At 45.2% G+C, this 25,339-nt stretch overlaps 3 protein-coding genes across 8 annotated transcripts in view; 1 reads left to right on the top strand and 2 right to left on the bottom strand.

Annotated features, from left to right (window-relative positions):
• Nucleotides 1-25: 25 nt before the first annotated feature.
• tbpl2 (TATA box binding protein like 2) lies at nucleotides 26-4,214 on the bottom strand. Its single transcript, XM_023798765.2, has 7 exons — nucleotides 3,781-4,214; nucleotides 2,936-3,297; nucleotides 2,711-2,798; nucleotides 2,046-2,137; nucleotides 1,199-1,366; nucleotides 590-684; nucleotides 26-415 (listed from the first exon to the last, which is right to left on the bottom strand). Exons 1-7 carry the CDS (start codon nucleotides 3,847-3,849, stop codon nucleotides 339-341), a joined length of 951 nt encoding a protein of 316 aa, XP_023654533.1. The 5' UTR covers nucleotides 3,850-4,214; the 3' UTR covers nucleotides 26-338.
• A 23-nt stretch (nucleotides 4,215-4,237) lies between these two features.
• jmjd7 (jumonji domain containing 7) lies at nucleotides 4,238-10,213 on the top strand. 3 transcript variants are annotated; one of them, XM_023798767.2, is made up of 8 exons: nucleotides 4,240-4,475; nucleotides 4,881-5,034; nucleotides 6,538-6,791; nucleotides 7,179-7,235; nucleotides 7,507-7,602; nucleotides 7,902-7,978; nucleotides 8,509-8,668; nucleotides 9,846-10,213. In XM_023798767.2, the coding sequence occupies exons 2-8, from the start codon at nucleotides 4,889-4,891 to the stop codon at nucleotides 9,932-9,934; spliced, it is 879 nt and encodes a 292-aa protein (XP_023654535.2). In that variant the 5' UTR covers nucleotides 4,240-4,475; nucleotides 4,881-4,888; the 3' UTR covers nucleotides 9,935-10,213. The 3 variants fall into 3 exon arrangements, with proteins under 3 accessions (XP_072555429.1, XP_023654535.2, XP_023654534.2); XM_023798766.2 differs by having other exon boundaries at nucleotides 4,243-4,576; XM_072699328.1 differs by lacking the exon at nucleotides 9,846-10,213 and having other exon boundaries at nucleotides 4,238-4,576; nucleotides 8,456-8,663.
• The window catches only part of mapkbp1 (mitogen-activated protein kinase binding protein 1), a 46,028-nt gene continuing 30,869 nt past the window's right edge, over nucleotides 10,181-25,339 (bottom strand). For 2 of the 4 annotated variants that reach the window (XM_072699323.1, XM_072699325.1), the window contains 16 exons: nucleotides 23,280-23,401; nucleotides 22,384-22,459; nucleotides 21,893-22,004; nucleotides 20,829-20,892; nucleotides 20,612-20,734; nucleotides 20,117-20,274; nucleotides 19,949-19,995; nucleotides 19,458-19,706; nucleotides 17,847-17,980; nucleotides 17,285-17,430; nucleotides 16,355-16,531; nucleotides 15,804-15,882; nucleotides 15,359-15,618; nucleotides 14,215-15,117; nucleotides 13,655-13,740; nucleotides 10,181-13,348 (listed from right to left, as the gene is read on the bottom strand). In XM_072699323.1, the coding sequence (XP_072555424.1) occupies nucleotides 13,091-13,348; nucleotides 13,655-13,740; nucleotides 14,215-15,117; nucleotides 15,359-15,618; nucleotides 15,804-15,882; nucleotides 16,355-16,531; nucleotides 17,285-17,430; nucleotides 17,847-17,980; nucleotides 19,458-19,706; nucleotides 19,949-19,995; nucleotides 20,117-20,274; nucleotides 20,612-20,734; nucleotides 20,829-20,892; nucleotides 21,893-22,004; nucleotides 22,384-22,459; nucleotides 23,280-23,401 (2,994 nt within the window). In that variant the 3' untranslated portion in view covers nucleotides 10,181-13,090. The remainder of the gene's footprint in view (nucleotides 13,349-13,654; nucleotides 13,741-14,214; nucleotides 15,118-15,358; nucleotides 15,619-15,803; nucleotides 15,883-16,354; nucleotides 16,532-17,284; nucleotides 17,431-17,846; nucleotides 17,981-19,457; nucleotides 19,707-19,948; nucleotides 19,996-20,116; nucleotides 20,275-20,611; nucleotides 20,735-20,828; nucleotides 20,893-21,892; nucleotides 22,005-22,383; nucleotides 22,460-23,279; nucleotides 23,402-25,339) is intronic. The other 2 variants (XM_072699326.1, XM_072699324.1) reach the window with 2 other exon arrangements.

Raw genomic sequence — 25,339 nt, 5'->3', positions numbered from 1 at the left:
TCTAAGAAGTGCAACCAAAAACCTCTAGGTAATAATTGATTTATTTAGAACAAACATTAAACGCACCATGGCGCAGCGATTGTGTTGTATGAAATTTCAGTTGCTGTAACCTACAGTGATTGGGTTTGCCGAAGACATTTCGGAAAACATCTTGTGTGTTAATCTGATACACCGATGAAAACATTAAATATTGCGTTTACACCAAATATATTCATTATTTGCAAAAGACTTTATGAGACAATGCATTGTGAATAAATTATAATTATAGTATGAATCGAATGATTTGTACCAAGTGCACCTGCCGTCTACATCTACCAGCCAGTCTGCTGAACCTTAGACTACTGTTTTCTGAATCCCTTCAAAATTGGGTAGATATTTTCAAACGCTTCGTAGATTTCAGAACGTTCTTTAGCCCCTGCAATGAAAAACAAAAATGCAAATGAATATAAATTAATCATGGAGTAGGTCTACATAGGCGCATTTTGACCATTATCAATATATCCTACTTGTATAATGTTACATTTATATTACATTATGTTAACACAGAATTTATCATAGGTCTGTTTTACCTCCGGCTTTGTAAACTTACCTGTTAACACCACTTTGCCTGATACGAAAATGAGTAGGACAATGCGGGGTTTCACCATGCGATATATCAGGCCGGGAAACAGCTCGGGTTCATAACTGGCGACAGAAATGCACGGGCCGCGTAAGACAAGTAACGTCTGTCTGCCACCACACCAGTCTGCACTGGAGGAGACCATTTCTGCCGTAGGTCTTACTAGAATTGGCTCGTAACAGGAAAATACATTAATTCAAACCCTGGATTTAATTTCTAACGACAATGTCTTTCACACTTCATAAATGAGCCATTTAAAGGGTTTCTATTTGCACTTGTGATCATATATGAAATAGGAGGAGCCATTACAGAGGGTAGCTAACAAGGCATTTATTGGCTTTGTTGACAGCTCAGAAAGCTTAGCATCTGGACCTTTGGCCAATATTAAGGCTGCAGGTCCATTTTATGGAAACACGTTTCTCTCCATGCAATTCAGAGACTACAGATCCCATTTGACAAATACAAATATTTGATTCTTACTGCATTCTCAAAACTCCTGATTAAATCATTATCTGAAGCCATTCCAGATGAACTGTAAGGATCACAGGTTTATCAGTGAGACCCGAAAGTCGAGCTTACCTGCTAAACTGCTGGTGGGTCAGGACTAAGCCCTCAAGGCGAATGGGGAAGCAGACGTCGCAGCTGCCCACCATGTTCTGAATCTTGAAGTCCAAGAACTTGGCAGGGAAGCCCAGCTTCTGTACAACACGGGCATATTTTCGGGCAGCCAGGCGGGATTGCTCCTCGCTGATGGGGTCAGCCAGAAACACACCAACATACCGGCACATCTCATTTTCCAGGTCAGACTTTTTTTTTTTTTTTTTTTTTTTACTTAATCTGGAATATCCATTTCATCTCATCCGATATTCAAACCTGTATATTTTCAGCCACCTGCTTCTTTTTGGTTTATGGACTCAAGTGGAGAGGACATCACTACAGAACCCAGCAGTTTAACCAACTTGGCAGAATGCAAGCCTGTTTATGTTCTCATTCTCTGACCCTTCTCATCACCAGAGGTGGATATTTCAGGTCCAGAAAGTAAAAATCCAGACCAAGATTTTGTTTTAACCAATCAGGTGAAAACTCTGTGACTATGACTCTTTATGCTCAACTAGTCAGTCTCAGTCTGGATTTTTAAAAACTTTCTAGACCTGAACTATTCACCTCAGCTCATTGATAGCGTTATGGCTCAAACACTATACAAGATGTCTTTTATATTGTAATACAATTACAGTGTAGTAGTGTAACACAATTGGCAAATAAACCTGATTCTGATTCAGGTTTAACCAGTGTTCCACCAAAACACTTTATAATTGGGTTTGACCAGCAGAACCCATACTTGTCTAGCATCATCAATAGAATATGCAGTAATCTAATGATGGAGAGTGATATAAACTGCTACTCTCCATATCTGTTGGTGCCTCACCTCTTGGCGCCTGTACAAACCATCTTTCCTGAGCTGAAGATGAGTGCTGTTGTCCTGGGCTCCCGGATTCTCATGATGACAGCAGCGAAGCGCTGGATACATTGAAGAACAGGTAGCTGTCACACTGTCAGTTAGTTTACAGGCTGTCTGACAGAGGAGGCGGCAATCTAAAATATTCAAACATTGAAAACTGTCCTTTATAAACTACTTTATTCAAAGGATAAAAGCTACTTCAATTATATCTACAACGCCATGAGAAGGAGAATGATTACTTCATGTGAAAATGTTTTTGGGCCTGACTGTGTACCGAGTGTCCATTCATATCCATTATATAAATGACCATGTAAAGTCTAAAACATTTATACACGTTAATTGTATCATCACATTAACATGAAATTGAGCACTCATTCTTCACGTGTGTGCTTGAAGGCAATATAAATTATAAACTCAAATCAATGTTTGTAACCACTTTAAATTGCTGCACCTTTAAGTGCTTCAATTGTGCACTTCTTTTTCCATACATTAGGAGCCACCCATTTTCAGAGAAACATAATGTAATAATGTACAGTATGCATTGTTCATGGGTTCTCCCACAAGACTATTGGGAATCTAACCCTTGTATCCAGGTGTTGCTCTAAAATTCAAAAGCTACCAGGATCGTGTACCTTTGGATTGTACTCAGCATTGCGAGCTTGTAGGGCGATAGATTTCAGATCCAGAGGACAGGCCAGATTCACTGTGGACACTATGTTCCTGCACATGAGCAAGGAAATTATGATTTACAAATGGTAAGAACCTAAACGGACCAATTATTGAACATTGAAAACATTCACCATCAAGATCGCTTATTAGCATGAAGGAGAGCAGCTTGAAAGTTTTAAAGAACTCACTGCAGTTGCGGAACTATTCCTGAACTCTCAGATACAGGGGTCATAGGGGTCATAGGTGTCATAGGTGTCATGGGAAGGGGGCAAAACGGGGAGTTTCCCGATAGGGCCTTGTCTTTGTTGAAAGCATCTGGTTCTCCAGGTGTGTAGGCCTCAGAGATGCCAGAGTCTTGTGTGTTATCAGCACTGTTGCCTGCTTGTGGCTCCTCTGGAGCACCGAGTTCATCTGGCAGGAAACTCAGGTCCAAGTCATCAGAGGAATCTTTGTTCTGGCCATTCACTGAGGACAGGAAGGCTGAGTCCTGGAGCAGAGGGGTGGACTGCAGGCCAATGTCCCCCTCAAAACCCAAGTAGTCAGATGAGGTCTGGAAAGATCATAAATTCAATACATAATTCCATCAAAAATGTTTGACCATACATAACGTGGACCTGTAAATTAATTTAATGTATCACATTTGGATAATATGTATAATAAAAGCCTAGAAATACTAATCTCAGCTTTACAACACAGGGCTACCAATGCAGCTGCAACGACGATGTACAAATGTTAGGCGACAGGAGACAGCAATCTGGGGCAATAGGACTGTGTCAGTGTAGATATTACTGCGTATGAGGAGTAGTCTGAACACATCTGCAGTACAGAATATCGCTTTTTATAGTGCAGACGTAAAAGACCCCCGACAACTACATGTTCCTGGCAGGTCATTATTATAGACATAAAGCGAATTCAAAAATGTATTGGAGAAATATTTTTAAATCGTGAAAATACTGTATTTTAAAAACATTATTGAAAACAAGTCTACATACTCAACGACTAAGTTTGATTGAACGATCACAAAAATACTTACACCAGCAATGGACTGATCAAAATAACTCTCCAAAGCAGATTCGTCATCCATCTCGAAATTTTGGAGCATATGATAAATGCTATTCCAAATGATTCTAAAAATACGTTATTACTGGCGTTTAGGGGTCATGTTTCGATAGTATTGTTATTTGCTAAAGAAGTGCTTGCGTTATCAATAACAAATTAAAAGAGTTTGCCATAGTTGTAATTGGCAGGAAAATAACTTCATAATTAGTAACATGTGCGACTTGCCGTCCCACCCCCCAGCGCAATTATCGTAGAGCCAATCTAGCTAAAATCGCCAAACTCTCGTGACAACACATAATAATGTTCTCAAATTTAAATATTCTGAGGAATTAAGTGATTCTTTCTGTCGTCTTGTTTAATTATTTATATCACTCTTAAAGGTGATGCCACCGCATTATTATTTAGAAGTTGTAGCCTCCAGCCAGAAGGGGGCGATCAGTCATACTTGAAGAGGCATATGTAAAAGTCCATGCTCTATCCATGACTGATTTTGGATCAGCATCCTTCCGCAAATTTCCACTACGAAATTTACTATTTGAAACAGTAAAACTGACCGCAGGTCAGTTCTATTTGGTCCTACATATTCCGCTTCTTTTGCAGAGGACCTCGCATGGCGTTGCAGGAATATCTGTGAACTCTTTTGGTACAGTAGGGTACAGTAAGAAATGTGTACGTGTAATGCATCTTATTACAAACCTAAAATCCATTAGATATCATGGCGAATAGTATGGTAAAGGAATGTCTAAGAAATTTTGTAAAGGAGGCTCGTGGTAAGCAGACTTCTAACTTTATATTACTGTTACGTTTGGTGTGCATTCAATTACATACGATTACACATTTCATACAATTTTAGCCGTGCCTATAACTTGACTGACATATTGCTACTTAGTTTAATTATACATAGCGTGTCTTATAAAGGTCATGTAATAGATTATACCTACTCTATATACAAAATCATTGATCGGGGCGGGAATCCATGTACGATCAGGTGAAACACACATGGAAGGAACATGACTGTTTCTTAAATACCATGTTTGGGTTTTTAGTGTTAAGACCTCTGCATTGTATCCTCAGAGCTTTATATGAACGAAGGAGTGCCGTACTTGGAACATCCCATTCGCCCGCTGGATTTTTACCGGGAATGGATTAGTCCAAACAAACCCTGTATCATCCGCAACGCCTTCAACCACTGGCCTGCCCTTCAAAAGTGGGGGGTTTCTTACCTCAGGTAATGCAAATTAGTTACTGTGTCACTATGGTATGTCAGCAATAATCAATTAACACATGCATGTATGAAGTATACATACACAGACAGATCATTACACAGATACATACATGAATCAGTGAGGAATATCTCACTTAGTAACCATATCTTAATGCTTCTCCAAGCTGTCCTGCTATTTTAATACATACATTACTACCCCATATCAGATGGTTCTGTGTATTTTTTTTAAATACCAGTTTTATCTTGCAGCCGAATATAGCACTTTACTATAATTATATTTCTTGGGTCTGCTGCAGCTGGCAGTATTCTGGTTGCCAAAAGACTTCAGATTTAAGTGGATCAGAGTCACTAATTTGTCAATAGAATGTCAATGCATGTGTGAGTAGGGCTGCACGTTATATAGTTTCAGCATTGTCACTGGGATGTGCAATAATCACATTGCATTTGCTAGCTCTTCTTTATGTCTGTACACCATCATCTTGTTTGACAGACACTTTTGGTAGATAATGGAGTATGGAATAGTCGTCCTGCTAGTGTAGCGCAAGCTAAAACCCTGAGTAACTTTAAATCAGAGCTAGATAAGATTTTAACAACTCTGACCTATTAGTTAGGTTCTGCCCAAACGAGCTTGATGGGCCAAATGGCCTCCTCTCATTTGTAAATTTCTTATTCTTATAAGTTCTATCTGGCTATAGTTTTTTTTTGGGAAAATGTCATCTTTTTTTTTTTTTAATAAATTTTGCAGTATTACTTGCAGAATTTTCACATTTCGTGATGTAATACAATGACTCCGTGTGTTCCACATGCTTTGTGTTCAGCTCCAGACTCATTACAACGTGAGTGAATAAGCAATTATGGAATGTGCTAAAGGGAAGTTCTGCTGCTGTTTGCATGTTGTAAATGTCAATATAAACAACTAAGTACTGGAAACAAATTTTTGCCATATTTTGGTTTGACCAGTGGCCTGTACTACGAAGTGGGGTTACTGGCTTATCAGGGTAACTTGTCGGATTTAAGGTACCACAGTTTAAATGGACTTCATATTCGTTCACTTACATTTTGCCCAGACTACCTTAAATCTGACAAGTTACCCCAGGGGTCTCCAACTCTGGTCCTGGAGGGCTACTGTCCAGTAGGTTTTTTATCCTACCTGGCTTCTGATGAGCCACACCTGCTCCTGGTATTTACCTGAGAACTAGTGTGGCTCATCAGAAGCCAGGTAGGATAGAAAACCTACTGGATAGTAGCCCTCCAGGACCGGAGTTGGAGACCCCTGAGTTACCCCGATAAGCCAGTAACCCCACTTCGTAGTATAGGCCACCGAATCGTTCTACTTTGCTTACCTGAATAAGTTGTCGGATTTAAGTTAGTCTGAGCTAAATGCAAGTGAATGAAGATAAAGTCCATTTATCTCAGCCTACTTTAAATCCAACAAGTTATCCAGCTAAGCATGAAAACCTGCTTAGTGGATTAAAGCCTTGACAGCAGATGCCATCCCTCCCCCAGGGAAGTCGTGGGCTCAAAGGAGATCAGCGTGGCAGTCACACCCAACGGCTATGCGGACGCGGTTCACGGGGACCGCTTCGTCATGCCAGAGGAGCGGCGCATGCGGCTCTCAGCCGTCCTGGACCTGATGGAGGAGAAGCCACGAGGCAGTGGCGTGTTCTACGTGCAGAAGCAGTGCTCCAACCTGACAGAGGAGCTGCCAGAGCTGACTGGGGATCTGGAGCCCCACATCCCCTGGATGAGTGAAGCCCTGGGTGAGTGAAGAGTGAAGCCCTGGGTGAGTGAAGAGTGAAGCCCTGGGTGAGTGACCAGGATCATTGGTGCCAAATGGAGACAAGTTAGGCATCTAAAAGTAGCATTGGCATGAATCAGGTTTCAAAACAGAAGATGAATGGGATTCCTGTGCAATTCCAGTCACTGCCGGGTTCAGCGCAGTGCGAACCAAGATGGTGCTAAACCTGTTGGTGATTGAGAGTTTACAGTAATGCCCCCTAATTTAATTTAAAACTTAATTTCTTCTACAACTTCCTATAAGTGATATTCATGTTGCATTCAGTACTCATTTTAATGGTGATCTGTGTACGCAGTTATGGCAGTTGGCGAATAGAAGGATAGATACCATGTATTGTGTCTTATTTTAGGCAAAAGGCCTGATGCTGTGAATTTTTGGCTCGGAGAAGCAGAAGCGATCACATCAAGTAAGTGTGTGAAGTAAGTATTACAGGGTGTTCCTCACTCACGCACTGGAATTTCCCCCGGGATCAATAATGTTTCTCTTATCATATAAGGCACGCTTCACTTACTGCCTTTGGGGGACAGTCAGGCATCTTGTTACTTCTGATTAGTCTTGATACCCCCTGTGATTCTCCTCTCGTCATTGTACATGTAAAGAAAAGTAGGCAGTCCTTCTGCAGCCCTCACCACACTGCAGGAAAGGCTGAATGGTGAAATTCATGTGCTTCTCACTAGTGCACAAGGACCACTATGAGAACCTGTACTGCGTGATCTCTGGAGAGAAGCAGTTCATCCTCTTGCCTCCCTCGGATCGGCCCTTCATCCCATACGGTACAGCAAAGGATCCGCAGCACACTGGAGATGTTCTCAGCCAGCTGTTTGTCCCTGTAAATAGCGGCTTAGCGCTGGGAGAAATGAGTTTACACACTGTGGGATTTCTGCTATAATCCAATGAGAAGTGAGTCGGTCAGTGGGTTTACTGTACATGACCTCCTTCATGCCTGTAGGTTTGTAGCCTAATTCCTTCTAAGGCTTATCTGAAACAAGTACACTCCTGTATAAATAATCTGCCACCTTGTGGACATCATGTGTCACTGAACCACATTGCTTGGCATGATCTCTCTCTGAAGAGCTGTACCAACCTGCTAAATATCATCAGAAGGAAGATGGGAGTTTCGAGGTGTTGGATGTGACAGACGCAGATAAGGTGAGTATACAGAAGCCTCAGGTACTGGCTGTATCTGAAACCGCTCACTCTTACCAACAATAGTGCACTATAATGTGCTTCTACCATTCATAGTGCTATTCAGATTCTAAATAGCAACTCTGACTAGTGTGCTATGTTGTGCACAGATTCTACTGCACAGACTGCACACTGCATTGCTCCATGTATACCATAATGCAATACGAGTGTGATGTTAACTGACTGCTCATAACATGTTAGCTAGCATGAGAGGTCAACTTTGTAGATAAATGTAAGCACACTCATAGTCAATTTTAAATGACATGTTGATATTTGTTTTAAATGCTAAATAATGACAATTTAAGTGACTAAGAGACTGTCGTCCTTGTGAATTAGTGTTTTGGTTCAGCCACACTGGAGTTTGTTTTTCACTAGGTTTCTGGTCTGTGGTGCTCCTCTGTCCTGCATCACATGGTTCCCTCTCCTCACAAATCCTCACAGACTAGCTGGAGTTATCAGATGAATCTGCTCCCCCCTCCTTTCCCACCCCCAAGGTGCCCTGGATCCCACTGGACCCCCTGAACCCAGACCTGGGGCGCTTCCCAGAGTACCGCTTTGCCCAGCCGCTGCACTGCACTGTCAAGGCGGGGGAGATGCTGTACCTGCCCTCCCTGTGGTTCCACCATGTCCAGCAGTCTCATGGCTGCATCGCAGGTAGCGTGCCAGTACACACACATACACACACCTACAGAACATGCTGCTTAATGACTTACATTAGGATACTGTTTCCATGAACTCATACTGGTTACTATAGACATAAGTGAGGCATGTTACTTCATAAATGTAACTTTCAACCAAATCTGATATTTAAATAAGGTTTTTCATTCCATCTTTTGGGTTTAGGACATTTATTTTCCTTCAAGGTCATAGATTGGGTTTGTAAAATTAAGAATCAGGGGCCGGTTGCACAAAACACCTTCAGTTAAGATTTTCCTTAAAGTCCAAGTTAAGGTCTCCTTAAAATAAAGTCGGTTGCACAAAACACCCTTAAGTCTCCTCCTTAAGGTTTCCTTAACATTTTTCTTAAGTATTTAAGTTTTTCTCCTTATCTTGGTCTTATACTTGAGGAATCCCTTAACGGTTGCACAAAAGACCTTAGCAACCAAACTAAGGGAAAAAAATTAAGGTACCTCTAACCATACCTTAACTGCAACGTGGCCGAGTTTATGATAATAAATAACGAAAATGAGCAAATCCCAGGAAGAGTGTTCCGCAACCGGGAGAACGCCTTACATACGCTTAATGATGAGCAATTGATTTTGCTTTATAAATTTGACCGGCAGTCAATTTGATTTGTCTGACTGTCTACAGTTGGATCACTCCACAATGCAAGCATATGAACGGTCTCCATGGAAACGGGACAATTTTACTGCTGTAAAACATCTTTCAATGTTGTAAATCCCTTAATGTTTTTCCTTAACTAAGGAAACCTTTTAAGGGGTTCTGTGCAACACCCTTAAATAAATCCCTTAGCTAAGGAGAAATTAAACCTTAAGTATCAAACTTAAGGTGAAAACTTAAGGCAGTCCTCAGCGAACCCCAGCCAGTTCACGTTTTTGCTCCCTCCCAGCTCCCAGCACCAGCTATTCGGTGTTCCTGATTGGCTGGGAGCTGGGCGGGAGCAAAAACGTGGACTGGCTGGGGTTCACTGAGGACTGGGTTGAGAAACACTGACTGAAGGTGTTTTGTGCAACCGGCCCCAGGTGTTTTTGCTGTAACCCTGTTCTGACTCAGCAGTTTGACTGATCACCCATTTACTGTTGAGGGGCCTCGTGGGCATAACTGCTTAAATGAATGGCCTGTTAACAGACATTCTCTTTTTATCCCTCAGTGAATTTCTGGTATGACATGGAGTTTGACATAAAGTACAACTACTTCCAACTGCTTGAGGCACTTTCCCAAGCTACAAGACCACTGTGAGGCAGTAGGGGGCGACATCCCCAACCAGAGACTGGGGCCCTATGACAGCATCCCCAGGGGCCATGCTGGGAGGTGGACTTCAGCCACACACCTGGATGATTTCAGCCAAAGACTACATTCCTATGGGGATGTTCCAGCACACCGGCCTGCTGCCCTTCTGACAGAATAGCTCTGAATGCACATCACTCAGCCTCCACACAACTTTCTGCTTTCCATCTGGAAGCATGATTAATAAAACACTGTGAATAAGTGTAATAAATATGGTTTTATTCAACTTCATCATCTTAAAATTTAATCAAAGGGTACACAATAGAAACACTGAGGGTAAAAACATTCAGAGCAAAGTATCAGTTGAAGTCAGTGCAAAACAAAAAAAAAAAAAAAAGCAGGTTTTTAGAGACTTGTTAAATAAAAAAAAGCTGCATCTCCTCCTGAAAAGCATCAAGTCATCAAGATAAACATGTCAGAGTAAAAAGCATAGATCAAAGCAGAGGGGGCCAAAATCCAGGCGTTTGGCTAAATTACAGGACCCAAATGTACAACCATGCAGTTTTCTGGGGACATCCACCCCCCGCCCCCCCCCAACCCCCATGCATACATCCATGCGCCAAGTATAAAGGAAGATCCTACAGGTTAATATATCACTATAGTGTAAAACAATCCAACGTCATTGTATGGCTCCCAGTCTATTTGGTCTTTCTTGTACTGTAATTTAAAATTCTGCCATCTTGTGGATAAACAGGGTCAGGTCAGTGCTGAGCTAGGAATTTGCCATTTTAGAACCTAATAATAATCTTAATTTAAAGGGTGTGCATTAATTACTTTGGAAGAATGTAGGACATCTAATCCATGCATTCTGGAGTAGGCAAACCTTTAAATCCTCAATAAGACTCAACAGTGCCAGCAAATCTCTGGGCACACCTTGTAAGGGGTTTAAATTTCTGTAATTAAAAGTTACACTTATGCAGCTTCTTATATCAGGGAGACAGTCATATCCATTGTAGGTAAATTTCTCTCAGCTTTTTAAAAAAAAAAAAAATACAGATATGGGGACTGTGGGGTTGGATATTCAGGTTGTCAGGTTGAGTTTAGCAACTCCAAAAATGCCCGAGTATAAAAACAGCTTAGAGTGCCGATGCCAGTCGTCAGCTGAATATGGTGACAATGGACAGGGCTGTGCAGGTGGAGGGGTTTGCTGGCCAGGAGCGGCTGAACAGCGCAAGCCATTGTGTGCATCTCAGCGGGCACCAGCCAAGACAGGCACAGGAGTGTTGGGCAGTGGCAGTGCCAGTCTGGTGGCACGGTGCCGCCATTGCCATGGCAGCAGGGACCAGACCCACACATTGTCCAGCCAGGGAGACGAGTGGGCGGTGCAAACCCAGACCCTGTCGGTATGCAAGGTCCCCGAGGTACGATAGTCTGCTAAACCTACGTCTGAGAATATAAGTGCTTTACATTGTCATAGCAAAAAACGTAAGAAATATGCCAGCTCAAAACATCACAGCCAAACGAGCTCTGAAGAAACAGAGACGGCGAGAACTACACACTGACTGACAGATTCCGATTCGTGATCTAGACCAGAGAAGGTTTGAAGTCTTAGAATAAATGATAAACAAATGCTTCACATTGACACGTCTCCAGCAGCAGTCGATACTCTGCCGTCACATGTGAACCCCACTAATGTGGCTTCCGTGTCAGTGCCACCAGCTGAAAGTCTTTGTTACCTCGGGGATTTACAGCACAATCAAGCCCTGCTTCAATTATATGCTGAATTCCATGGGCAACATACAAATCAGAATTACTCTGATGTCATAATTTTCACTTCACCGTTTCCAAAAATTCTTAGATTCCATCAGGTAAACAAAAAAATGGACTTTAGAAAATTGACTGCTGGTAACTTTAAAATGAAGGCACCTTTTTTCCTTGAGATAGCCCTGTCTAAATTATGATCATCGGTTTTAAATATAAAAAAGTATAAAATGACTCGGGCTAGCAGAGAAATGCTTTTTCAGAGGTTTGGCGGTTTCTCTTTCTAATGACCTTTGACCTTTTCGTTTTCGGCCCACTGGTGACACTGACCATAACTCCGGCATAAACCAAATTAAAACATTGTACAGTATAAAAAAGAAAACCTCCACGATTTTTTTGCAAAAAACATTGCACAATTCCTCACACTGTCTTTCCTCAATAAATACATAATCCCACTTCCTATAAGCATTCAAAATATGGTACATTTAACCTGTGAACTATGTTCACCTGAAGAGAAGCCAATGTCCACCTTGCAGTGGTGCAAACCTCCCCATATTACACTTATTGCCACTGACCTTGAGGGTCTCCCCTTAGTAACCCGGCCAGCTTCTGCTGCTGGCCAATCACAGATTATTCACATTTCAATGGATTAAGAATGCAGGAGATCCTGATTGCAATCCCGCCTGATGTGTCTTCATAACGAGCCCCGTCCCAGGCTCCATCACGCTGCAGAGCGTTCTGGCTCTTCCTCTTCAAAGCTAAATGGAGTTGCGTCAGTCCATTCCTCCTCAGGCGTCAAGTTGTAACAAGATGCATCAAGTCTACAGACATGCCATTCAGTCAGTAAATTGGATGTAACAAATTGATTTTGGATTTGTAAGTCTCATCTTCTAAAAACTGGAGTAGTGAGGTTCAAAACATGACAGTATATATGGCATTCAAGTGGTAGAAGTTAATGAGATCCGTGTGCCACCATGAGCAAAGTTGTATGTGACAGGCAGTCAGTAGTGTTGCTCTTTAGCAGGACAGCCACCATAGACAAAGCTGATATCCTGAAAAGTCCCAGCACCCATCTGCTGTCCCATACTGTGCCAGGGAACCCAAGCAGTAAACTGTTCATACACACCCCTCGGTCAATAGTGACAGGCCTGCCCAGCCTGGGACCCCCCCCAGTCTGGCGTGGGAACAGTGAGACACATGGTGTCTAGATTGTAATCACAGAAACAAAAAACTTCTGTTCATTTAAAAAAAACAAAAAAAACACTGAACTTAATGTTAGTCAAATGGTGCAGTGATGTCCATGTACCATGGCTTAAGATCCTGTCTGGAATGACTAGTGGAGTTGCGGTTTGACTGGTCCAGTGGCTGTCCAGGACTTAACTGGGAACAGTGGGCTGGAGAGAGGAGTCAGACCCTGCTGTCCAGCCTCCTCTCCACGGCCTTAAGCAGGAGCTCTGAGTACTGCTCCAGCAGAGCCAGGGTCCTCTCCTCACCTTGCCCACTCGGCCGGTTACCCAGCATGCACGTGGCGGCACCCCCAGGGCCTTTTGTCGGCGGGCATGGCGGCAGCGAGTCCAGCTCTGTTCTCACTGACCCGAACGCCTCAGTCAGGAGCTGAGCCATCTCCTGCTGTTCCTGGTCGGGCTCCATCCTGGCACTGCTCACCTGGAGGAGAGAGGGACAGACAGCCAGTCAGGCAGGCAGGCAGGCAGGCAGCCAGCCAAAGAGAGACAGACAGACAGGCAGGCAGGCAGCGAGAGACAGACAGACAGGCAGAGAGAGAGTCAGACAGGCAGAGAGAGAGGCAGGCAGCTCACGAAAAACCAGAACGTGCTTTAGACAGGTTTTTAAGGGGCTGAATCGCAGAGTGCTGGTCTCTCAGATCCGGATTTATTCAAGTTCCTCTTTCACCCACAAGTTATCTTGGCCTGTCAACATGCTAAAGGAGTAAGTGTTCGGTGGGGGACTCGCCATCTTGAAGAGCTGAGCGGCTGCCCTCACACTCCTCCGCAGCTCGCCGGCCACCAGGCGACAGGTGTCCATGTTCAGGATGGGGTCTGGGCACAAGAAAGTGATCAAGTCACACCGGGTGTCCTCAGCGTCACCCTTCTCCCATGTGCTCACACTTTACAAGCATAAAAACTACACTGGGATTTTATAAGCATTTACAGTATAAAAACAATATTAAGGAAATACCTTTGAACATGTTCTAAAGGCAGTCAGTGTTAAAGCAATAAGCGTGTTATGAACAATGAGGGATCCTTTTAATTGAAACGTACATGAAAAGTAGTGAGAGTGAGATGCCAGAAGGGAGCGAGAAGCGAAAGGCGACAGATGGGACATGTCAGAGGGATGGAAGCGAGGGAAGAGGTGAGCCTCACCCAGTAGGGGGCGGCGGGTAATGGACGGACACGGTGAAGAATGCATGGCAGAAGAGGTGGACCAGTGAGCCGCAGTGAAGCAGCGCTTAGGCAGGCCCAGGCAATCAAGCAGAGGCGGCATGAAGGAACGGGGGTGCTGCTGAGGCAAACCTGGATCCGGGGTGCGGGACTCCAGTGGGCTCACGGGGGCTGGTCCTGAGGATCGCTCCACCATGGGGGTCCCAAGTATGGGAGATCTTGCCTCCTCATCTGTAGGCTTTACCTGCTCTGTGTGGTTTAGGTTGGGGCGTAGCTCCACAAGGGCGTGCTTGTCAGCTTCCAGCTTCTCTGTGACATCCTTGGGCTGGATGGCAGTGAGGCTGGTGACCAGCTGGGGACTCCCCAAGGGGCTCTCCGCCTGCACCTGTGGGTGGGGGCCTGTCTTTCCAGTAAACAAAATCGCTGGGGTGCTGGGGGTATGACCATCCTTGGAAGCTTTGGGGGACTTGTTTGTTGGGGAGAACACGGCTACAGACGGCTTGTCGGGAAGGGATTTGGGGATCTCCAGAGTCAGGTGGGGTCGGGGGCCATAGCTAAACCTGCTTTGAAGACCTTTGGGACAGTGAGCTCCTGGGGAGCTGAGGGCAGGCATGACGTGAGCTCGGGGAGCTGTGGAGACCGAGGGGGAGATGGCAGCTGTTGGAGACATAGCTGTGGATAAAGCAGCTGGCTTGTTCTTGTCCGGAGAGGAACCCTTTGCGAAGTTTGAGGAGCTTGGCTCAGTGCTGGAGGGTGGGCTCAAGGGGGCCTCACCGAGTTCCCCCAGATTGAGGCTGTCACCCAAGGACACAGAACGGGACATCTTTGCCATGGAGCTCGTGGTGGGGCTCATGTACGATCGGGCCTTGGGGACTCTGGGGGATGGGGTGGCAGCGTCCCGTGGCTGGGGGGAGGTTGGCACAGAGGGTACTGAATGGCGGGGTGTGGTGCGGAGGTCTCTCTCATCATTCTGCAGCAGAAGAGGGTCAGGAAACAGCTCCTTGGCACGTTGGGAGGACGGCTGCAGGTCGTCAGCTGGCCAAGGGAGAAAGCAAACGTGATCCCCCACACCCAAGCAGATTCCTACAGTTATTTATAAACTACATTACACTGAAGATAATTCAGGGTGTACAGAACAGAACACAGCTGAGAGGACCAGGGGGGAAATAGACTGTACTGCCATTATTAGCGACTTTACAACTAAATGCATCCTGAGTTCTGAACTGTGTTGACTGAGAACCAGGTCCTTCAGAAGCTATAGAGATGGGAGACTCACCCTCAGTGGGCAGGTTCTGCGCAGAGTGGGACTTTTTCAGGCTGCCTGTGGGCAGGTGGGAAGCTGCAGATTTGGCAGTGGGACCGGCCACCCGGCGGGGGTCAACGACCTGCGTCCTCCTCCTCTGAGGGGTGGAGCGGGAGACCAGCCCCATTTCCGGCCCCTTGCTCTCAGAGCCCTTCCGTTGGTTGTCTTCAGTGAGGCCCCGTGCCAAGCCCTTTCCTTCTCCACCAGTCTTCGAGGGAAATGTGAAGGCATTCCTGTAAGAAGAGCTCAGATATTTAGAAAGCAGACCCACGCCAGGGCCTACAGCTACTGACATTTGCACTCTGTTCAGATGTGAAAACAGATTTGTCCATTTTCCTTACAAGACATTAAATCACTCAATTTACAAATGCTTCTAAAAGAAGACAGCAGATGAACGGATGAACAAACCAAAGAGTACCTGCTTGTTGGGTTCTTGGACAGATACCGGGCGGAGATACTGACGATCTCAGTGGTGCTCTGGGTTCTCACTGGGTTTGCTGGACATTAAGAGGACCAGAGAGAGACACACATTAAATGTACTTACAAGGATCACCCACTGGGCAATAAGTCAAACAGAACACTAGGTTAGTTTGTCATGTAACCTGGGACAGTTTTTTTACTTTGTGGTCATGCTTCTACCTGCTCTGTCCTACATATGCACAATAGGGGCTCACAGAAGATGGTGCTTCAGATGAAACAGGATATACATGCAGGAACGCTCATCATCCCAAATTTAGCAAAGCTAAAATTCCATGGGAAAAATGGCAGGAGGTTGTTTTTGTGGGTGGAACACCAGACTCATGCAATGGGCAGAAAAAGCACGAGGGGAGGCAACAGGCACAAAACGCCTGGAATGTTCTCCGAGCAAGGCGAGACAAGAGATTCAAGTTACGCCTAGAGGGAACCTTCCCAGGCAGCATGTTGGAGGAGGTGACCTGGAGCTGGACTCCAAGCCTGGGCTTGTCCTACCTGTGCCCCCAAGGTCAGCCAGTGTCTCAAAGTGCTGCTTTAGGAAGGCTTCCTGGTCTGGTGTGTGAGGCACCACCCCCGTGACCTCAGTCTTTACAAACTCCTCCTCCTCCTCTTCCAGCTCCTCCCCTTCAGAAGAGTTCCCATCCACACTGAGTGGCTCTGTAGCTTCAGAATCTGAAACAGCAGCACAAGAGTATAGTCACAAGTGCTGCCAGTCACTCCCAGCCCATCTTGTGCACCTATACCCATTTGCCCAGCAAAAACAAGCACCGTTCCCTCTACCAACATGTCTACTGCTCTTGTCACCTTGGTGCAAGCAGTTAGTAACCGTAGCAACAGAAACCTGTAAAATATGCAGTAACATGACTGTACACTGCAACATGAAACCTATGTGTAGCAAATGAACATATACAAAAATATACACACAAGCATGATGATTCCTCACGAACATGCAAACAGACAAAGGGCAGAGACACTATAGAAGAACAACGTCACTCGGGCTATTTAAGCAGTATATTGCAGTGGCTTAAGCGTGCTTTGCATAAGCAGTGACTAATTTTCCCATTCGTGTTTCCGATCACAAAGACACAGAAGATCGAGTGCTTGGTTACAAAATTTCAATGAAGCTACAGGCTGGAGTTTCACAAAAGTAGAACAGAGGAGCCTGGTTTTTCTAGCCAGTGTGCTGACATAATCACTGAACCCTTGAGAGTTACAAGTAGGCAGCACTTAAAATTAACCTTCAGTCATTAATTATCAGCTGTTACACAAGGCCTTAGAGCTTTGAAAACGTGAATGTAGAATTAGACTATCATGAGCTTGGGGCACTGGGAACCTGCACTGCATGGCCGATCATGTGGGTGGGCTTCCCCCATGAGTGATTTTGGGGCAGTTTTGGCATGGATGTGCAAGTGTGCTGTGTCTTACCTTCTCCGGGTTGGTCTGGGCTCGACAGCCGGCTGCTGGAATAGTCCACAGAGCAGGCACTGTCCGGGCTGTGTTTGTCATGGCAACCGTTTCCTCTGTTGCATCGTCCCAGAGGTCCACGAGGAACCTCCTTCACCTGGTATTCACTGTAAACACGACCATTTTAATTATCAAACTATGGCTGCAGAATACATCATTTCAGCATTGTCATTGAGATGGGCGCATACTCAATAATCGTGATGCAGGACATGCAACATCAAGTAAAGGAAATTAAATCACATTGTGCTACAACTTTTTTGCTGCTTAATACTTAAGGAAAACACAGTCTCATTTTTCATGACTAATCTACAAGAGAAGTTTGATGATTTACTCAGATTTAAAGATTTTTGGATTAAAATCACATTGCAATATCTGATTTTCCTTTACCGTGCAGCCCTACAAAAATAAAAAACTTTTACTATACTACAATAAAACATCTGATAAATATGAGTGCAAGAAAAAGCCTTGGAATCGTTCCAATGCGATGTGGGGAACATGGGCTCAGCACGGGCCTGGGCGTTACCTGTCCGCAAGACTCGCCCTGTCCTCGGTTCCCTCAGGGTACAGCACCGGCTCCTCCGTCTCTGGGCTTTGGGGGCTCAAACGGATACTCTGGGGGCGAGAGTATTCCCCGCGACCTGCATCAGACTCCCCCACCTGTTTTTTGTTTTTTTTTTATGCAGACAAAGTGATGCAATTGAGAAAGCAGGTCAGACAGTCCCTGAAGCAATCGGAGTTAAGGGCCTTGCTCAGGAGCCCAATGGCGAAATCAGCCGGCCAACGACAGGCACAGCGTCCTAACCGAACACAAAGAGCAGGATTGGCCGAGCCCAGGCCAGGTCACGGATCCTTCAAAACCACAGCACGATTACCAACCAGTCAAGCTATTGAGCTCTCTGGCTAACTATATGCTTACCTCCTGCTAAAATTTTGTTAATGTTGTTCTCCACACACACACACACACACACACACACACTCAATAAACCTTGCACACAAACCGGCACACTGACAATCATGCATCCACAGTCACGCACAATTACTCGGACACTCGTGCATACTCACAGACACTCATACCCATACAATCACATTCGCACTCTCACACACTCTGATCCATGCACACTCATTCAGGTGCACCCACACACACACACACACACCCCTGTGAGTCTCAGCTCAGGCACACTCACACAGTGAATGTGTGGGTTTCTGAGAGTGTAAGTGTCAGACACACACTCTTGCACATTTACACACGCACACCCACATGCTCTTGCACACTCAAACTTACACCCTCTGACTCTTGCACACACACTTGCATGCACTCTCGCAGACTCTCATGCTTACATTCTTGGGTACCCATCAGACTCACACCCTTGCACATTCACGACACACTTGCTTACTCTTGGACACTCACTCTTGCACAACCACACATACTCACTTGCACACTCTCAACCACCTGCACACGCACCCTCACTTGCCCAGTCTCGCCTCCACACACTCTCATTGTTGCACTTTCACACCCTCACGCATCCACTCAGACACTCAGACACTCATTGGGGATTATTGTACACCCACCTGCACACTCACAGACACTCACCTGGACACTCTTGCACATGCACTCACACACACTCATCCACGCACACTCAGTCTCACCCTCACACCCCAACACAAATCTCACATTCATGCCCACACCCTCATGCACACACCCACACACCCTTGCACACCCTCACCCACACTTGCTCATAGTTGCACACCCACCCACACACTCACCCTTGCACACCCACACACTCACTCGCAGACCCACTTGTACACACTCACACCATGCATACTCATCATCTCACACTCGAACACTGACATACTCTCACAGTTGCACACTCTTGCACTCACTCATGCACATTCCGTGCACTCACACCCCCTTACACTCACTTGAGCTCTCCTGCTCCCTCTCACACTAACTTGCACATATACCTGCACACACTCACTCTCGCAGTCACACCCCAGTGCACTCTCATGCACCCACACACTGGCACACCCACTAAGACACTCTTGCACACCCACCCACACTCACTTGCACACCCACTGGCACTCACTCGCACACACTTACTCACACACTCTGACATGAACGCACACACCCACTCACCGGGACACCAATGGTCTGTAGGCTAGTGGTGCTGCCCAGCTCGTTGTCCCTGAAGGTGTTGGCTGGTCCAGACTTGCATGGAGAAGGTGCCATGGCAAAAGACTCCAGTTGCCGGAGGTCTAGCATGGACTTAACGACCAGCCCTGTGCTACCCATGCGCCTGGACCAGCGCCGGCGGGGCCGAGGGTTGGATGCCGCTGGCTCTTGCTGTGACTGGCCCTCTGCCCGCTGCGCTGTTGAGGAGCTCTGCTGTTGAGGAATGTACATGACGTGAGGACAGCAGGCGACAGCACTGTGTACACACCACAACACAACTGAATATTCAGGAGGTCAATGGCTACCATGGTGGTTCAGTCACCCTTCAGTAAAGGATTACCCCAGAGCTGCTTAAAAATATGCAGGTTTAGAAGGGATATCAGATGCAAATTAGCTAGGATACTAAATAATTAGTAGTACTGTAGAATTAAACAATAAAAAAAAAAACTGCTGACCTTCTGTTCCCAAGTTTTGTGTTCACTGTGCTTGTCCTCATAATTACCTGGCAATGACACAATGACAGCAAAATTCTGTTTCGGTGAAAGCTACAGAGGAGAACCTCAAACTGCCCACACTGACAAATGGCTCAGCATGAGGAAGGTGTGTGTGTGTGTGTGTGTTACCAGTGTCATCCCCGGTGCTGCTGCCAGAGGAAATGTGCAGGGAGATCTGGTCTTCCGCCTTGCCTGCCTCCTCCTCCTCCTCGATGCAGTCCTCGTCCACCTCTTTGTCACTGTCTGAGGACATGGTGGCCAGGACAGGCACACTCCGAATCTCCCGCCTGGTGCAGTGCAACGGTGGGTCAGAATAATGACTAGATGCTGCATTTCGTGGGGACTCCAAGTCTGATTAACTGAATAAACTTGTCAGCAATTAGTACCAAGTACATGAACTCTATGAATGTATGAATTAAATAGTGTTTCAGCAATAAAATTGAACAATAAATAAGCACCAATTTCAGAGTTCATGTGTGCTGTAGACAATTATTTAAACTTATTTTACTTAGCAGGGTCAGACCGACCATAGAGAAATTTGGGGGGCCTCTGGAAAACTGGACCTTGCTCAAGAGCCCAGTACTGAAATCACTACACGCAACCTGCCAGACAATGGGTGCATACCGGAGTGTGGTTGGCTTGTGTGTGGGGGTCTTCTGTACCAGTTTGCCCTTCTGTTTGAGATCGGAGAGTCGCTGCCGCATGTTGATGGTCAGCTCTGGGTTTAGACGCCACACAAAGATGCAACTGTGTGCAGAAATTAGAGGGAGTTCATTGACCATCATGACCAGCTGAACGACTTCCTGCTATATATCAGATCCACAGCACAGAAAATCCATACCTGTCCCCTGAAACTGAAATTAGGTGCTTGCAATCATTGGTAAACTTCATTCCCGTGACAATCTCTGGAGACAGGAAGCATAATGTTCAGAGGACACGTTTTAACTGGGACCACACCACATGTCATTAAATGGGTCAAGCAAGGACAATAATGATTTGAGATCCAATGAATCATTTAGGCTACGTTCACACTGCAGGACAAATGTGGCAATTGCCACCCCCAACAGACCCCTTGCCACCCCCAGTGCCACCCCGCTGGAAATGGTAAACATTAAAATATACCAATTAATAGATCGGGCAAAGATTTGAGCGGATAACTAATTTCCGAGTGCCCCTGAAGGCATCCCGATGCAGCAGTACCCTGTGCGTGCTGCTTACTGACATGTCATTGGCTAAAAGCTCTGGCAGCGGTACGCGTTCCTACATGATCCAAAACACACCCGCAGTATTGATAACAGCAGGAGTTAAGCAGGTATTTATAACATATTACACTGTATTACCTTCCTAATGAGAGGTGGTCACACACTTGCAGTACATAAAGAACAGCAGCATGAAAGCGTTGCGCACTGTCTGCTCCATGTCTCATTTAAATTAGCCACTAGCCCTGCTTGTGCTGATATAGATCGTCTTTGTACGTATGTTTTAGTGCACATGCTGAATTATAGTGTTGTTTTATTATTTTAGCAAAGCTAGCCCTTGCTTGAAGTCTGTGTGGTAAGTGTATATGTGGAAGACAGTCATTATGATTGGCTTTTATGATTTTGTAAATGTTTGTTGTGTTTATTAATTGAAATCTGATATTGCCCACATTAAAAAGAGTAATTTGAAGAGGAAAACCAAAAATCCGATCCGAGTACAAAATCAGAATTGAGCATTAAGGCCTGCAGTGTGAACGTAGACTTACTGGACACATTCTAAGTTAACCTCAAAGCAAATCTAGCTTAATAAGGCTCATTCATCAGTACAGAGACCTAAACTCAAAGACATACACTTCATTGCGCTTCTACCTGAACACCTGCGACCATAACCTATCAAAACTATTTGAAAGAATTTTTGTAACTTTACCAGAATGTCCAAACATGGTGGCAACACATTCTCCGGAGTAGAAGTCAAAGATGCAGATGTTCTTGTCTGAGCAGCTGCTGGCCACATACATTCCTGATGGGTCAATCTGGACCTACAAATCAAACTTGACCTTAGATCTGCTGCATGTACACTCACAGGACCACAGAAACAGTGACTAAGACCCATCCAGCTATATAAACTGATATAAAATTAAGCTGCTTTGGATAAAAAGAATTTGCTAAACAACTAAAAAATCCAAAAATATAAGCAAGGTGTTTGTAATTGAGCAGCTGACCATGTGGAGGTGTTACAAACTGTGGGGAAATAAATATCGAAACACATGTGATGCCCACAAAGCACTAAAGCTTGGAGGTGTACCCTGTGCACTTGGATCTGGTGATTGAGTTTCAGCATATTCCAGTCCACAGATTAATCGACTGCATTAAGTGGTCCACAGACAGCTGTATGAATCTCTGTACATCACATTTTACCTTAATGAGCGTGCCGTCCTCACCCTGGGAGCCCTTGTACAGCTTCTTCTGCTTGCCATTGCTGATGTTGAAAACCCTGGCGAGGGGGGGGGGGGGGGGGGGGGGGGCGCAGGCATGGTCAGAATGCAGGCAGTAGCCATCATGGAAGATCATCTGATTGAGGCACTGAAGGCACCTTCACCTCACAAGCCCCAACTCAGGTCAGTTTCTGCACTGTGACCATCCTCAAAGCGTCCGCAGACAGCTTCAGCTCTGGGGAAACCATACAGCTACCAATGGTTTAAATGCATGACCAAAAGAAGTTCCCCAGAATATGGATTCTTTAAGGGACACATAACCAGCCACATTTCCGGGCAGATTGCCATGTGGTGTGTCAAACAACATAGACCTAGATCCAAAAAAAGTTTAAAGCTAAAAATTTTGCTAAAAGAAGAACTTGTAATATGATTCTTTATTTAATTGGGTGAAATCAGCACCTTAAAATTTCTGTAGCTAAACCAAGAACATGGTATAAAACACTAGCATTAGAAGTGGAGTAGAGAAAGGGAGAGCGGAAGCAGGGCCGACTGGGCAGGGGGTACACACAGTCAGCCTTCCGCATTCAGACGCACCCGAATCCCTGCCTGCATGCAGCACCTGAGCCCTAATCCATTTCTGCTATTCTTCCCCCGTTGCACACCAGACAAAAAGGCAGCTAAATCATTTGCAAATCAGGGGCACACTGAGCCCAATGTACAGAGACACTGCACATGTATGCAATCACGCTGTCGGCTAGCGAGCACGCTCCTACCGTAATCAAAACAGTGTGCTGAAGTATTAGGACTGCTACAGGTAAGCGGCTAATGCTAACGTACTGACACACGGAGACAGAGCCGCAGGGAGACGCGGGTACAAACCTGATGCTGCGGTCCTGGCAGCCAATGGCCGCATACTTCCGGGTGGAGTCCACGTCCATGTCGTACAGGGTGGTCTTGCGCACAATGTGGTGGGTGCGAGTGAACTCTGTCCCTCCCTTTGTCTATAGGGAGATACAATGTGCCAGTGTTAAGATTCTGGTATAGCATCTGCTGCTGCACTGGGGGTCTTCATTCGCTTCAGGGGAATGGGTTCCTGGAAGCAAGTACTGGAATCCAGTTTAGTAGCATCCTCATCACCACCACCACCACCACCACCACCACCATTATTATTACGATTATCGTTATTATTACCATCATCATCAATAACAATATTATTATTACTATTATTATGAATACAACAAATCCTTTTCTGTTACAAGAAGAGTGATGACATCCAGCAGGTGGTGAACACTACAGAGAAGAGGTGAATCAACTCGTTGTCTGGTGTGATATTAATAACCTGTCCCTGAATGTCAACAAGACGAAGGAGATCACTGTTGACTTCAGGAAAAAGCGCAAAACACACACTCCACTCACAATCCATGGCAACGCTGTGGAGTCAGTGAGCAGCACCAAGTTCCTGGGAGTACACATCACTGAAGACCTGACATGGACCACTAACACCACCTCACTTGTTAAAAGGGCACATCAACGACTCCACTTCCTTCGTCGGCTAAAGAGAGCAAACCTCCCCCCGCATGTCCTCACATCTTTTTATAAGGGTACTATTGAGAGCATCCTGACCAGCAGCATCTCAGTCTGGTATGGCAGTTGTAATGCCTCTGACCAAAAGTCCCTTCATAGAGTAGTGAGGATAGCAGAGAAAATGATCAGGACCCCCCTTTCATCTATTAGAGATATACCAATCTCGCTGCCTCAGCAAAGCGGTCAGGATTGTCAGGGATCCATCACATCCAGCCTACAGACTGTTCAACATGCTACCATCCGGTAAACACTACCGCAGTATGGGATGAAAGACTGCACGACTGAGCAAGAGCTTCTTCCCACAGGCAATTAGACTTCTAAACTCACTTAAATAAATGCACTACATATTCAATTGTGAACAATGTACTGCATATTCATATACTGAAACATTTCCTTAACGCACACTAAAACATGTTTGTTTTCATATTTACTATACTCTGCTGCTACTACCTATTAGTAATCTGCACTTACACTCTGCTATAATACGGCAACTGTCAGACACTGCAATACAGTGGTACCTCAGTTCTCTAACTCATTAGAACTCCAATTTCTTAAAAGTCGAACCAACCAGTTTGAAAAAAAAAATGACCTAGAGCTCAATCTGAATCTCAGAAGTCAAACCGTGAACGCCGACCTAAGATAACTTGTACGCACAGGGAAATGAGTCACGCAGCATGTCTCTCAGCGGAAACAAAGTGTAATGCTTAAAATTTCTGTAGCTAAGCCTTTTGGCTCAGCTCCTTCACCACGACAGACCGATGCAGTGCCCGCATCACTGCTGACGGCGCACCGATCCGCCTGTCGATCTCCCGTTCCATCTTTCCCTCACTCGTGAACAAGACCCCGAGATATTTAAACTCCTCCACTTGGGGAAGGACAGAACGGAGACAAAGGCGCAGACATCAGGGTATCGGGGAATACGGGGTTTAATTACAGGTAAGGCAGGCAAAACGCAGACGGACAATACAATGACTGGACTGGGGAAACAAACTGAAATGCAGACGAAATACAGAGGACTAATGACAACAACCAGAAACAGCTGATCACGCGGAGATTCTACACGGGGTTAACGAGGGGGCGTGGCACACGGAAGGAGCGGACGATCGGGGCAGGGCACATTGTTTGGATACATTTATTTTCTTACTTTACAAACTACTGTTTTGATAAATGTGCTTAAATGTGTTTAGTACAGTATATACTCTTGTTTCATCCGGTTCATTTTGTGTTTAAATGCAAAAAAAAAAAAAAACATATTTTAGGTGTAATTTTTTGGGGCCGGGAACCAATTAATTGGTTTTCCATTATTTCTTATGGGGAAAATTCTATCACAACTCGAACTTTTTAGGATTCGATCC

Source organism: Paramormyrops kingsleyae, chromosome 14 (genome assembly GCF_048594095.1).
Source record: "Paramormyrops kingsleyae isolate MSU_618 chromosome 14, PKINGS_0.4, whole genome shotgun sequence".
NCBI lineage: Eukaryota > Metazoa > Chordata > Actinopteri > Osteoglossiformes > Mormyridae > Paramormyrops > Paramormyrops kingsleyae.
Note: the sequence above shows the minus strand (reverse complement) of the source record. Positions and strands in the feature narration are given on the sequence as shown.